This window comes from Pieris rapae, chromosome 8 (genome assembly GCF_905147795.1).
Source record: "Pieris rapae chromosome 8, ilPieRapa1.1, whole genome shotgun sequence".
In the NCBI taxonomy this organism is placed as follows: Eukaryota; Metazoa; Arthropoda; class Insecta; order Lepidoptera; family Pieridae; genus Pieris; species Pieris rapae.
This window is the reverse complement of record NC_059516.1, coordinates 547,673-563,209: the sequence shown is the minus strand read 5'-3', so window position 1 is coordinate 563,209 and position 15,537 is coordinate 547,673. Positions and strand designations below refer to the sequence as shown.

Genomic DNA, 15,537 nt, shown 5'->3' with positions numbered 1-15,537 from the left:
TTTCTTAGTTGCTGCTACGATTTCATTAAATCTGTTATTAAAAATCCGAGATTTCTCTCGCCTTTATTGCTGTTTATCGAGCCAGTTTGGAGTATATTGTTTAACTTAATTTTATATGCCTTCTGCAACTATGCCTGCATTTTATTTTTTTAACCTTTTCTTCAAACTCCTTACTTTAGTAGAAAAAAATCTTCTGGTTCAGTTTGAGTTCTGGTTGGTTGATTCTTGTTTATGGGCAGATAGACGAGGCCAGGGGAATTTATGTAAATATGAATAACTTACATAAAAGTGTCGCTATAGCCCTAAACCTTCGGAAGTCTTTTTGTCCAGACTATTTAAACTGAACGGCATCGCCCTGATGATTAGTCGCAAATTGATAGTTCGTACGTGCGTACGAATAAGGATACTAGAAATAACCTAAAAACAAAATAATTGATTTAGAAATAGGAAGAGCCACACTGCACTACTATAGGAGGAAGATATTTTTGAAGTATAACTTCTCTTCTTTTGGCGCGTTTAGGAAAAATAATGAGAGTAAATTTTTACGATGCGCGCCCACACCGTCACAAAAACCGAAGCTCTGCAGTAAGATATAGTCAACATTTTAGTATTTTGTGATATATAACTAAACTTTATTTAACTATAATGCTTTATAATAAAACTTTCAATATTAAATAACTTTTTTTAAATGTTAGTGTCTTTTTTCTACAAGCGTATAATGACATTTTAATCCAAAGAATAACTTCTAATGCGTGTACATAAGTAGACCCATAAAAAAGGTCGTTTACAATTACAGTAGATAATTTTAAATTTGAACATTTTCAATACGTTTAATCTTACTGTATCACAAATATTGCATGAAAACAAATGTTGTTTTAAGCGTTTTTTTAATTGAGCTCAATATTTATTGTTTGTAGTTCAATAATACGGTTGAACGTGTTTGTTAATTTGAAGTTACACAATTGCTATTACAGACTGTGTGAACTCAGTAATAAAAAGGCTTTTTACTCAAGTCGCTGAGCTTTCGAAGCTTGAATCAAAGCACTCGAGCACTTTGATTCAAGATTAAAAAATTAAATTTCTTGAACTAAATTTTTTTTAATAAGGTAGGCACAGAAAACTTTTTATATTATCTAGTTTCATTTGTGTATAATTATACTAAAATACACGTTTACTATCAGCAAAGGGAAATTACATACTAGACAAAAATTTTACAAATAAAATGTTTTCGTCTATCGATTTCAGAAATATTTACTTTATAAAAAAGTTGTATCAGCCCACATCTAAGTCAAATAATATATTAAAGAAGTCGTCAGCGAATATGTGACGTTACCCACAAGTTATTCCCTTACTATACATAATGCAGGGTCGTCTGTGCGTATTATCATAATACTGGCATTCTTATGATTTAGCCCCGACCCAAGAATGTATGACCGCCGATGTCTTATCAAATCTACGTCGGACAAATGTTTTCTTGGGTATGAGATAATTTCTAATCTATCCTGATATGTTATAAAGGAATTATTGCTTATTTTTTAATTATATTATACTTTATGTTACGTTATATTTTCAGCTATTTTATTAGCAACAGGATTTTCAGTGGATTTGAATATTTCTTTTTGTGTAGGAGAACAAGGGTTTAATATGATTATTAATCGGCCTTCCGTGCATGAGCCTCGTTATATATTTTTGTATTTAAACCATGCTGATTAAGACGATCTGTTAAATGCTTACCACATTAAGTGCTTTTTCGCTGATCCAGCCGAGCGTCCCGTTCATTTTTTTTAAAACATCACCATCCACAGGTTTTTTAATAATAATAATAATATTATACATTCATACATAATATATACATAAAAGTTTTGGTTTTCGGCTAACATTTTGTATCCATTGTTTAAGCATTCAATGTGTTAAGTGAATCAAACACGGAAACTTATGGTTGAAAAATTTGTCTCTTAGCCATTAGCCTAACACTGTCTTACATTTTGCAAACTTAAATTTCTAAGTAATGCAAAGTTATCTAAGTAATTTAAATGTGTAGAAGCTACTAACCAACAATCATCTCTCAAAGCTGTTAAACACGCAAAATATTCGCTCGAAAGCCAATTTAACTTAGTTTGAAACTTGTTTTAAACTCTAAAAAGATCTCGATAAGGCCTCTTGACTTGCCTCTGAGGGCTGCAGCTTTATATACATTTCCTATTAAAATGGAAATATATATAAATCGTCAATTAGTTATTATTTCACGATCGGGCGGATGTGGGCTTCCATAATACAGCCGATATGGACATAATTCTTTTTTATTTGACATATTAATTATTGACTTAGTAAATCCCAACCACTCACAATTAAACTACTGTTGAAAAAGAAGTATATTCCTCGTTTCAGCAAGAGATAGATTAAAGCTTATATAAGATATGTAGCTATTGAATCGATAGTGAAATTTTGTTTTAAGGAAAGTTTTTAAAAATGAAAGGGCCTCTTAAGGAAAGCATTGGGCGAAGAAAGTGAGTTTTTTGGGTTGCTTATATAAAGCGTTAAGCAGTGTGGGCCTAGAGGCTTCTGCTACGAATGTCATGCGAAGTTTCAATTCCTAACACAAATTAGCTCTGTGCCTATTTAGTATTTGCTCGAACGGTGACAGAAAACGTCGTAGCGTTAGACCCAAAAAGTCGACGGGGTGTGAGACAGATGCCGATGTCCCAATTGCCTATCACATAGGCAAATGATAATGAAACAGATACAGAATCCTGAGGCCAGACCTAAGAAGGTTCACAAGCACCACTGAATGAATTATGTTTAACGTGTGGTTGGTATTTATTTCCAAAAACTTCGGCATATAGCCACTGTGTATAATAGTTAATAAGAAAGAAAGAAATCTATAATAAAAACAATATACAGGATATTTAGAAAAAGTAAAGTGGACTAGCCCTACTCTAGGATTCCCTGTGTTGTGGTCAGCCAGTCTATTCCTTTTCACGTGTAAACAGTATTTAGTGATAATAAAATAATATATTGCTTATGTAATAAATATAAAAAAAGAACAATAAAAACATGGCTAACCTTATAACGATATAACTAAAATATATAATTAAAACCTTTAGGAAAGGTTCCGAAGATATTGGCAGCGTTCTACCTTTAAATGGCTAGACTAATTCTTTTTGCGAGGTAGCTGCCAGCTCTTCGTTCTCCTGTGATGTCGACTAAACTTTTTGATATTTCCCTAAAAAGCCTAGCGCTAGGACTCCACGGACCAAGGGTCTTGTCACCAAATGGAATAAGAAAAAACACGATTTTACTTATTGACTTCCACATTTTGCCCTAAAAGTTTTAACAGTACGTATAAAATCTTTTATATTGTTACATGTGCAACATTTGTGCACAATACCAACACATTTAACTTCCTTATTCTCTTACGATTGATCTCCTTATTACCCTTTTTAGATTGCATCACTTTTCGTATATATCTCGAACGAATAAAACACGTAGTGTGGCTGTAATCAAGCTACTTGAAGTTTTGATTGCTTCCAAATTCTTGTTGTTTGAGCTCTTGTTAACAATCTTATGATCGAGAACAAACAGAGGGGCGCTGTAATAATCATATTTCATATTAAATTCCCAACTTAGATATGGAAATAACAACGGTTCAATTATAGGGGAAATTTAATCGTATTTTAACTTTAGATTTAGATTTTATAACTAATAATTTTATAAAGCGTTTATTAAATTAAATAAATTTGTTTTATTAAAGATGCTCTTAAGAACAAACATTTTTTTTAATAGTCCATTGCATATGGAGCTTCGGAGAGAAACTGCTGGGTACAGCTAGTTAAATTATTATGTATAAATCCTAGTAACGTAATTTTCTTATACAGGGGCCTGGTACCCTAAAAAATAAAAATAAAAATCCCACAGCCCGCATTCTAATTTAGTTTTAAATGTTGCTTAAATATTGCTATGTACTAAACAAGACTAACTAAGAACTGAAAAATAATGGAAATAACTAAGAACTACTAAATGAAACCCCATTGCCCGCATTCTACGTCCGCTTTAAATGTTGCTTAAATCGAAATAAACAAGTCTAACTAAGAACTGAAAAATAATGGAAATAACTAAGAACTACAAAATGAAACCCCATTGCCCGCATTCTACGTTCGTGTTACCATTTACTTTCTCTTACCCGAAACTTGCGTGGACCTGAGCATGCATGACGTCACGGCCCTAATTCCGACACAGTAATACAAAACAAAAAGTACTGAGAAAGAAAGTTTCGTTAATAGAAAAAGTCCGGTGTCGCGAGAACGACATTAATCATGGCGTCAGCAAGAAACTGGAACAATTTCTTTTACACTGAACCGTTTGATTCATTATACTTGTTATGACGAGGTGTTTTCATGTATTTTTTACTTCAAATTGAGGTAGGTTTGAGATTAATGATTTTGGATTGTTTCTTATACGTGATTCACACCCTTTTCAGAAAATGAATCTTTGTTAAGAAACAAAATTTTTAACGGTTAGACTTATACTCAATATTTAAAAAATGTATTTATTTGCAAAATACCCAAAAAAACGCACTTTATTCTCCCATCGCTTTTTCTCCTTCAGGTACCCTGTCTTTCTCTTTACCACTTTACTAAAAATAAAATATTCACTTTCGATTTAATACTAACAATCTCAAACAATTCTCAACCTGTTCTATGCTAAAATTGATGCGAAAATTCTTATTGTGAAAAATACTTGAAAACAATGTGTTATGTAGAAAGTATCATCAAGTACCGTTAACATATCAAAAGGAAGAGAGACAACACTGGAAATCCTAGTCCTCTTTCTTTTTACCTAAATAATCTTTTTTTGTTTTCTTTTTCTTAGCTTGCAAATGGTGCGTTAAGGTGCGCGTAAAAAGCTAATAATTTGGAAGAGTTCATAAAATAGTCGTTAGACACCTAATAAAAATTATATCAACAGCATTAATAGTAAGAGATTGGAGAGTCAGAGATTTTTTGACCTTATCATTTACAGCAAAGTAAATATACAAACGTGGCTGACCTTAGGTGTGTTGACCTCCCGCGTGGAGATGCCCATTTTCTCGTGGTGTCGGAGCTGCACAGGGTAGATTATCTGGTAGTAATGCGCGCCTATATTTCTCACCAGCTCCTGATTTTGCGTGTACTCGCGGAGCAGACGCTCCACTTCTTCTGAAACAAGGATTGCTCTTGGATTTCTGCTTGACATATACAGTTTCCCCATATTCGTTAGACGTTTACATGGATAGATTGATATATCACTTATGGAAGATAAAACTATGTTATAGTTCTTTTTTTTATTTGGACCACAAAATTAGGACAAACACATGTCAACATCAACTTACATACGAAAATATAAAAAAGCGGTGTCGTCCCTAAAACATGTGGACACGACCAGCGACTAGAGATAGTTGAATAATGGAACCCCTCAAGACGTTTCCGATTCAATAACATGTAAGCACAAATATCCCGGCTTCAATACACAAATATACCAGAGTAAATATACTACAACTAACACTTTATTTATGAAAAATAAACTAGTATGCTTATGACCACACAACTGAAGTGAAACTTCTTTCGCTGATTAGACAGATATCTAGAAATAAACAGAAATCTCGAAGAAACTGCATCGATTGTTGTTCAATGTCTTGTAGTTGGCTCATTAATGAGAGGAAGAGAGAAGGAAATATGTGCGCGTACTGCTCTTGTTACTGTCTCTTGCTTATATCCCCCACTCAACTTCCATTCGCCTTGCCCGATCACACTTTTTGTAACGCTTACGTCACGCGTTCGCCGGCTTGCACCCCAAGTCAAGCTTGCGTAAAGAAGTTTCACTTCAAAAGTTGACCTAATTAATAAAATAAGCATATGACACTTAAAGCATAGCGTACAATTTGATGAGACACACAGAGATGGTAACTGGTCGGACTTGAGTTCGTGTATGCGATTATGTTAGTTATTTTGACTATGTATTTGCGTGTTATTCCCACGAGAATTTACATCCTCAAAATACAAAAGAAAAATAACCTTTATTCGAGTACACTAAAGTTACACTAAATCCAAGTCATTTAAGTATTTACTAGTACTGGACCTCCGACGGAGTGAAAATGTAAGTACGTACTCCTATTTCACCATGCCTACTGCTGATAGAGGACAAATCGTTGTTTTTTTGTTATTAATTACTTAAGATGTCATGTGGTCAGGTGTAATGGTTGCAGCTTACAAACATTTTGTAAAAAAAACTTTGCGATTAAAAAGAGTGGCGGAGAGTTTATTGCCAGTTCTTTTCGTCAGTTCTACGCCATATATTTGAGAACTGGCAGTAAATGTAAAATGATTTAACATTTAATATGTATTTCTTTATTGACGTTCAGTTAACAGTGTGTTACCTAAATGAATAAATGGTTTTTAAATTTTGACACAATATTATCGTTAAAACAATATATTCTTATAAAATCTTACCGAATAATATATTCTTATAAAATCTTCGCTCATCATTTGCCTACTGTTTATAAATTTTTACAAAAAAGCTCTCAAAAGGGGAATGATTAATTACATTTGTCAACGAAAATACTGTGAAATCTCTGAAGGAAACTTCACAAATTGTGTTTACGCTTTGATCCGCAAATTAATGTATTCAATTTCCTAATTATTTTCAAGAATACAAAATATGTGTTTGTTTTATACACTGCGAGTAAGAAAGTGGGAAGAAATACTTGCGTATGTTATGACATAAAAACACTTAAATACCAATAATTTATATATGTATTAACATTTTTTTAATAATGGAATATTCATTATATAATTTTAAAAGTTGTTTTATTTTCTAAATGGACATAACGCGTATATAAACAGGCTCAAAAAAGAGGCATCACAATTCTTCTAAGACGGTAACTAGGTGACCACGGTGTCAAATCGTGGGTCATGACAGAGAAAGATTAGGATGATAGAAGTTGGGAGTCAATCTAAATCCATAAAAACTTTAATCAAGTAGAAGAAATCTTTAAAGAATGGCCTTCATTTTCTTCGCCATTCAAGAATAGAAAACTCTATATTAAACTATTAGTGAGATGATGCCCTACAAAATTGCACTTGCCTTAAGTCTGTAATAAACGTCTGACGCCTTAACGATGCCCTTAAAGTGAACAATAAGGTTCGTGCTCGTCTTATTACGTCATATCAGGTAATAATAGAGGTAAAGGTTCTTTGAAAACTTGTACGGTATCAGATTTTTCACATAAACATTATATAACTTGTGATCTATCAAATTTGTTTTATTACTTAGCAATGTATTCATTATTGAATTAAATAACATAAATCAGTGGCGCCACGACCTAAAAGGCCTCATAGTTTTGTATCTGATTCAGGATCATTTAAGTCAATCTATTAGGCAAGTGTGTCATATGAGTTCTTACACATGCCGTCGACTTATTGAGTATGTGTGACTGTGATATGGATTCCTCACGGTGTTTTCCTCCACAGTTCAAGCTAATATTAAAGGTGAATATAAAATATGTTGGTTTAACGCCGATCGAACCTACGAGCTTAGAGATGAAAGTCGCACGTTGAACCCAACACTTTTCTGTATTAATTATTTATTTTTACATAAAAAGTAAGTAAAAACCATAATCAAAATTACGGAAGATCAAGAAAGCTATCAAAGTTCAATAATGCAACTTGTATTATTTTCTCTTTTTAGTAAGTATCTCAAAAATGTGGAACATGCAAAAATCACTCAAACTAGAATCAATTTTTTACAAATCGCCCTTTCAAATTGTATAAAAGCTGCGCTGGTAAAATATTTGAAATATGACATTGGACTATTGAAAAATAGGCTCAGTTCAGATAGTGGTAATGAGAGCATGAGATCGCTCGTGCACAGGGTTGACAACTTAAGATAATTAAATACTTACCAACGTATGGTCTATATTTTAGCCATACAATGCGATGAGATTTCGAAGAAACTGACCGTGTTTCTAGAGAAGCCTTCATTAACTAGATGGACCGATCAAGAGAGCGTTTCATCGTTCTCAAATAAGACAGAAACTAATGGAGACAGATAGCCCACACTAGACTTTCTAACATAAGCTACCAAGCTAGTAGAGATAATTATATCTAAACGCCCAATTGGTAAACTGAATATGGTTATTTAATTTGACATTCCTGCACTCTAGTTGACTTGACATCCCTATTTGACTTCCTTGTTTAATATAAATTAATTTCACGGTTGTTCGATATAAAAGATAATCTTTTACATTATTTACTAACGACCCAAATCTTTATCATAATAAAGCCAAATAATTAAAAAGGACTCGATTTCAACACTTGAACCATGGAACTCGCATTTGACAAGACTAAATTTTACTCGGTAAATTTGTATTTATAAATCTATAAGTTTAATATCTTGGTGATTAACGCGTTATTTGCTTTGCAAAGTTGACAGTTCTGTTAACTGACATGATGATTATGTTTAAGCATTTGACTCTAATTAATTTTCGCGTTCATCGCTGTTTCAGAAACCAGACGTACATAGTAGTTTCTAAAACTTGCCAGCCCTAGAAAACCGTCAGGGAACTATTCAGTGAGGCTGCAATTCGGGCGTGCCAGCTACAAATTCAGTTCGAACAATGACACTGCATTTGCATCGAATATTATAACCGATATTCGAGTCACGTTCCACTATAATTAAACATGTATTTCACCAATATCATCATTACTAGAATTATTAAATACTCGTTTAAAATATCAATTAAATCTCATATGAAAAATTTGTATTTACATTAATTCGTTTTAAACAATTAATTAATACGTGCAAATAGGATGAAATATGTTTCTATTTGATATTGCTTGAAGCCTGTCAAACTTAGTTCATTTCATACAAATGCAGTATTTCTATTCCAGCAATGGAGAATGTATGAGTTTAGTGACTGTATACTATATATATATGACACTTTATTCTCGATTATATCGAAAGTCTTAAAATAAAGAGCATCGTAAAAAGCATTCTTAGAAAAATACTTGGGATCAAATTCACACCTTTACAATTGGTTAGGTTAGAATAACTTTATTTCTGATATGAATTATGTACAAAAATTCGCTTACTGAGAAAATATTATAAACTAAGATTAATAATTATAATAAGAAATTGTATGAAATATATATTAAAAATTGTATATTATGCAGTTGTTTGAAAGAAGAAATAATAATCCACGTAATCTTGTGAACATACATATAATCTCAGACTTATCTGCCTCATATCAGTCTATTACTTTCCTTTAGGAAGCTGTATGTCCTGAGTCTAACTTTAAAAACACAGAGAGCGCTCCCGTTTGATAGTAGGGTGTTCTTAAAAAAGATTTTGTCGTCGGTCAGACCGTAATGACGACTTCACCAGACGCAAGCAGACTATGACTATTATAATTTCAAAAAGGCCGCTCACCGTCTACAATCTAAAAATACGTCTAAGTGATTGGCTTATAAACACAGCCCCTATGGGGTTAGAGCTGCTTCTGAGTCCTATTATGTAGTGACACACTTTATTTACTCACTCACTCACTCATGCAGTCAGGCGTGCTGATAACACTTGAAAAATCAAAAACAAAATAATGAAATAAAATAAAAGATGTAATTAAATTTTATTGTCACAGGCATTTTTACTTAAAAGGATTCCCGAATCTATACATTGTAATGTAAATGTACTTAAAATGAATTAACACATTTTTATTGTTTTATTACTTATACTTTGTCTTACAAAACCACTTTAAAGATACTCAGAAATAGCAAAACCTATAAAACAAGTAGAGTTCGACAAACACTCAGACGTAACGAGTGGCGAAACAATCCTCTTGAATTCGAATCAGTAATGTCTTGTTCTTGCCGTCGTCTTTAAAAGATGTTTGTTTTACAATCGCTACTAAATTGTTGATTTTATAGAAGATTTCAAATAAATTATTATTTAGATAATGAATAATTCATGGTTTTCTCCGTTATGAATTATTATGAATAATCTAAATTCAGTATAATAATTTACATGTACTGTTTTATAGAACAGGGGGCAATCGGGCAGATGACTCACCCGATATTAAATGCCCATGGACGTTCTCAATGCTCGCGAGTGCGTTGCCGGACTTTTAAGATGTGGTGGTCAGGTGGTTCTATAAAATATATTATCTGCCTAGTCTGCAGCATGTGCGTCTTATTCTACGTATCAAAACATATTATCTAACAACAATGATGTATGTATCTATTTACTCGTCTAAAAGATGTCGGTTTTCTTCACCGTTCGAGCAAATGTTAAATGCGCACATAGAAATAACGTCCATTTCTGCACAGCCGGGGATCGAAGCTACGACCTAATATTAGTATCAATGTTAAAAGACGCAAATGTATATGAAATTTATAGTTTGCACCTATGTTTGTGCGTGAAATAGTTAAATTAGTAACATACCAGTAGGTAGAATCAATCAAACGTCTGTGTAATCAAATATTAATACCACGAAAGGAGCCGTCCCAAATATGTCATATCATTAATTAATTAGCGGAATACTATTGATGGGTTCATTTCTGATGTACGCGGCAGGCTTTGATTTTTGGTCGTCATTGTCATATGCAGATTAATATATTATTCGCTTGCCGCCTTTTGTCTTCAATTTTGACATAAACTCGGCATATATCTTTATTTATAAAATTGAATCCCTATTTCCCTTGGTCATCACGTGTGAACGGCTGGACCGATTTCACTAATTATATTTTTGTTGTGTTTGTTATTGTCCTGAGAAGGTTCTCATAGAAATTAGAAAATATAAGAATACTTAGGGTCCTTTAAGAAAAGAGGGTATCAATTCCTAAAAGGCCGGCAACGCACTCGCGAGCCCTCTGGCATTAAGAGTGTCAATGGGCGGCAGTATCACTTTACATCAGGTGAGACTCCTGCCCATTTGCCCCCTGTTCTATAAAAAAAACCTAACCACCATATTAAGTAATCCAGACTTTTGTTTCGATAGCAAATTTGTGGTGTATTTTATAACTATTACATATTACATTGCACATAGGACAAAACATACGCATACAGTAGATATATATACAAAGATGTAATTGTATATATATCTACTGTATGCGTATGTTTTGTATGCGTTTGGGTAACTTCCTACATGATTTAGATTCCCAAATCAGCCCGGCAGATGGCGCTGCAACTAAACATCTGGTTGATTAATATCCTAATGACTTGAAATATCATACAGAACAACGTCTGTCTGGTCCACTAGTAGAACATAATTTTGATAGTTTAATTGCATTTTAAGAGTAATTTATTACTTTTACTTGACAGACATAAGTAGAAAAATGTACCAGTAAGTTAAATACACAGTATGTATATATTATTAATAAATAGTTAAACTGATATTATGTTCTTCTTAAGATCTATTGAAGAAGAGTTTGGTGAAAGAATATATTATTTGTATAACTCGCGGTACTGTGTCATTTTTATTAATATATTAAACTATACAGTGCGGAGTATGTTATAGAGGTGAATTTCTCGCTCCAATTTCACCGGAAGTGGCTTCGTTGCTTTCATTAAAATAAAGCCTAGAACAAAACCAATTTAATAAATGTGACTCTCATTTATTATTATAAGTGTTTTAAACATTTTAATTTTTTTCCACCCTTTTCAATTTGACTATCATTAGCGGTTCTATAGATAAGCTACAAATTTTATTGTATTTTTTGGTGTTTTGTTTGAAATGTGTTTTTGTTAAAACCAAAGCCTATTCATTAAAGTCTTCATTTATAATATTAAAATTAATTAAAACAATGGATTAAATGCAATTTTCAATTGTCATTTAATTTTTACTCATTAAATTTGATACGTATCAATCATCATTCATATTTATTCATATAAGTATGAGCTTTTAACTGATTTGTCCTTTGAATAATTCAGCTCACACATGTATTAGTTAAAATTACCTCACTTCACATGCGTCTAATAAATAGGGATTCCTTAATTAAAGTCTGTTTCATTAATTCAAAGAGAAATGTATGCGCCGAAAATAAGTAGAACTTGAAAAGGTTTGACAACAACAAACATCCCCTTTATTCAAATTATATGAGAACTACGTGGTTTTCTTTGTAAAACTAATTAAAACGGGTTATAGTGCGAGCGACACGCTTTTTCTAGCAAAATTACAGTTTGAGCTTTAGTTAGTTTAGATTTTCATTTTTATAAAGTATGTTTCCTTGAATAAAACTATGTTGAGGAGGTTGAATTGTCCGTAAGACGCTATTGGGAAACAATGCAGAGGAAAAACGCTCATGAAATAGGCGGGAGAAATTATCGAAACGGCTGGCTTGCGATGGATGCAAGTCTATAATGACTGTGATACCTAGTGGTTCTTTGAGTAGACGTCTATAATAAATATTGCTTAGTGCAGAAAATAGATTATATATATTATAATAAGATAAAGTAGATTATTTTTTAAAACTTCAACTTTCAATTATATCCTAAATATATGTGTATGTTGTAAAGGTTAAGACAAAAAGTCTATAATGCCCGACCTAATTACAAATCAATCTAGAATCTCATTATAAATTCAGATGACCTTTAATCAACTGTAAATACTGATTATGTAAATTAATTAATCGTGTTCTACGATTACCTAAGTTTACTTTGTTCTCTGTAAACAATAGGCCTACGTTAATTTTATAGTCTAAGAATAATTTTCAGAGAAGAACTATAGAAACACAAGAGATAATTTTTAATTCATAATTTATAGGTAACGAATTAAACAATTTTGAGTGTCCGACGCAAGTTACGTCAATACTTGCTGGTTTGCTCACTATACTTCCTTTCTGCTTATCACCCCCATAAAAATAAATATCATGCAGCCTTCTGAATCATTCTGCAAATTCTTAAATAAGCACTACTCGACACTGATCCTACTGATACCAACTACACGCCTATTAGGTTTTTATAGAACAGTATAATACGGCTTTCGTATCCTATATGATAACAAATTAATGAAAATCAATCAGAGGCAACCTTTTTAAGTCTGTGTTTCAGATTTGTGTTCATGATCATTTGTCAATCTAACAGGCAAGTACGTAATCAGCCTTCCTCATTTTCCTGACAACTTTTTCCTTCATAGTTCCAGCTAATATTAAATACGAACACCGATACACTACCGGGGATCATACCTACGACCTGAGAGTTGAAAGTCGCTTGATATAGACCTATATTCAAATCACACGACGAATGGTAAATTTAGTTACTTCAGGTTTCTAGTTTACGGCACTCTTAAAGGATAAAGTCACAGCTGTCTTGAAAGGCACTCATTTAATACGAGAAAGCCTCGGGGCCGAGTAAATCCAGCATTCATCTTTCCATGTTTTATCGCTGGAAATGTAGAGAAATATAAAATCCCTTGATTTATAAAACACATGAGGGAGTGGCATCGCCTAGTCTAAGATCGGAGCCAACGTCCTGAACGGTAGGAGCATGGGGCGTGGTACGATTTGTAGCTGTATTAATTTATTCATATGATTTCGCATTACGTAATAATATTTATAGAAGAAAACCAACTAAACTAGTATGAGTCATCAAAATCTTATGGCAGCGCTATAACTGGCTTGTTGGTTGCCTCATAATATTTATCTTCACCGTGCAAGCAAATGCTAGCGGGCAAGTGTATTGAAAGGAATTTGTATATATATCCTCAGTTGAAAGTAGGATTCATCTAGGATTACGCTGCTCTATGCGAAATGTATGAAACAAATTAATAGATATATGACAACATTCTTCAAATCTATTAAACAAAACATTTAGTCAAATAGTAAACTGATAACTTTATCAAGAACAAACATTGCATTATACGATACGATAAGGGGAAGAAATTAATACCACCTGTCTGAAATTGGTCTTTGACGATGCGTGGTGTGTTTGATTGGACTAATATTTTATTGTCTTTGTATCATATTTATTTTACTTTCTGTAAATAGTCTTACATAATCTTAATAGTTAATATCTTTCTAGTAATTTAATATTTAAAATTCCGCTTAGAAAGCGCTCTCAGTAGAACTCCACATCGCCGCAGGCAGCCCAGAAATGACGTGTGCATTATGCATAGCCCGCATTTAGTGATATGGACCGAGTCACCTTATTCTTATAAACTTACCATACCCGCTTGTGACGCTCCATGTTTTTCATAGGGTTAATATATTTAGAGTGACTTTTTAAAGGTATTGGATATATTTCCTTTCATAAGGATTTCTTAGTTAGATTTTGTCTTGAACACAGTAATGGTGATAAAAAGCTATCGTTAGTATAATATGTCTTATATTATAAAGTACAATTAGTATTGGAGAGATAAAATTCCAGAAGTGACGCAGTTCCTTATAGCCTTTGTAGAGTGCAAAGGAAAGGTACGTGGCCATGTTGACATGTGGGCCACGTAGCCCTCTGAGTAGAAGGTATGCTTGCAGGTAGCTGACTCCACCACGTACCTTATGTTATATATTTAATATAATTTAAAAAAAACCGTATTATTATTAACTACAAAGTGCCCACAATCTAACAATTAACTCATAAAAACGCCAAAATGCTGAGACCACAATTTACAAAACTTTTACTGCGGTAATCTCGAAGTCGCAACTGAGGTCGTGTAAAAAAGGTTTAATCTGCAAAGTCAAAAGCAAATACTCTAGTATACACACTGTGCAAACCAGTGCAACTTTCACCTGTGCATAAGACATTTAAATTTATAAATGACTAACACAATAAGAGTACATATTAGAAAATAGGGCCTCCTATAACATAAAAAATAACCTTCTCGTTGAACTTGCTTTACTGTGAAAAAGAGTGGCAGAGAGTGTATTGCCAGTTTTTCTCGTCTGTTTTACGCCCTCGATCTGAGGACTGGCAGTAAATGTAAAATTTGAATTTAATATGTATTTTTTTGACAATCATAAATGTAGTTTGTAAATAAATTTTTGGATTTTGAAAGTTTGACGATATTTTCCAATAACACATTCAATAGTTTGTAATCTCCTGCATTTAATTTCAAATTTTGAAAGCTTAAGATAAAAATATAAAACTATACGAAAAAGGTCGCGACAGTTCAGTGAGTAAAGCTCCTGAGCAATAAAGCCTCGTCGCCAGTAACCCGTAAAACATCCGAAACGGTTATGAGTTCAATTCCCGGGATGAGGACGCTTGAGATACTGCTTATTACTTTTTCGCTAATCATTCTTAAGTATATCATTTTCATTACATAATTTTAATAAAGCTTATTTAAAAGGTTGGACTTACGAGCTTTCAGAGATAGAGAGTGTCCATGGGCAGTATCATGATATGTATATCATGTAAACCAATGGTGAGCGACCTGCCCGTTTGCTCTCTTTACTAAAAAAATGTTTACAAGATTTCAATGCATTATTTTAATGTTTCAGCAGTTTTTTATGTAAAGATTGATTTTGACATTGTATTTTTTGTACGATTATATTGAAATAGTATTATTTGAGTTCA

At 32.8% G+C, this 15,537-nt stretch overlaps 1 protein-coding gene across 9 annotated transcripts in view; it reads right to left on the bottom strand.

Moving 5' to 3' along the window:
• Positions 1–15,537, bottom strand: part of LOC111001032 (disintegrin and metalloproteinase domain-containing protein 11) — a 338,822-nt gene that overhangs the window by 133,532 nt on the left and 189,753 nt on the right. For all 9 annotated transcript variants that reach the window (XM_045629101.1, XM_045629099.1, XM_045629106.1 and 6 more), the window contains exon 6: positions 5,047–5,192. In XM_045629101.1, the coding sequence (XP_045485057.1) occupies positions 5,047–5,192 (146 nt within the window). The remainder of the gene's footprint in view (positions 1–5,046; positions 5,193–15,537) is intronic.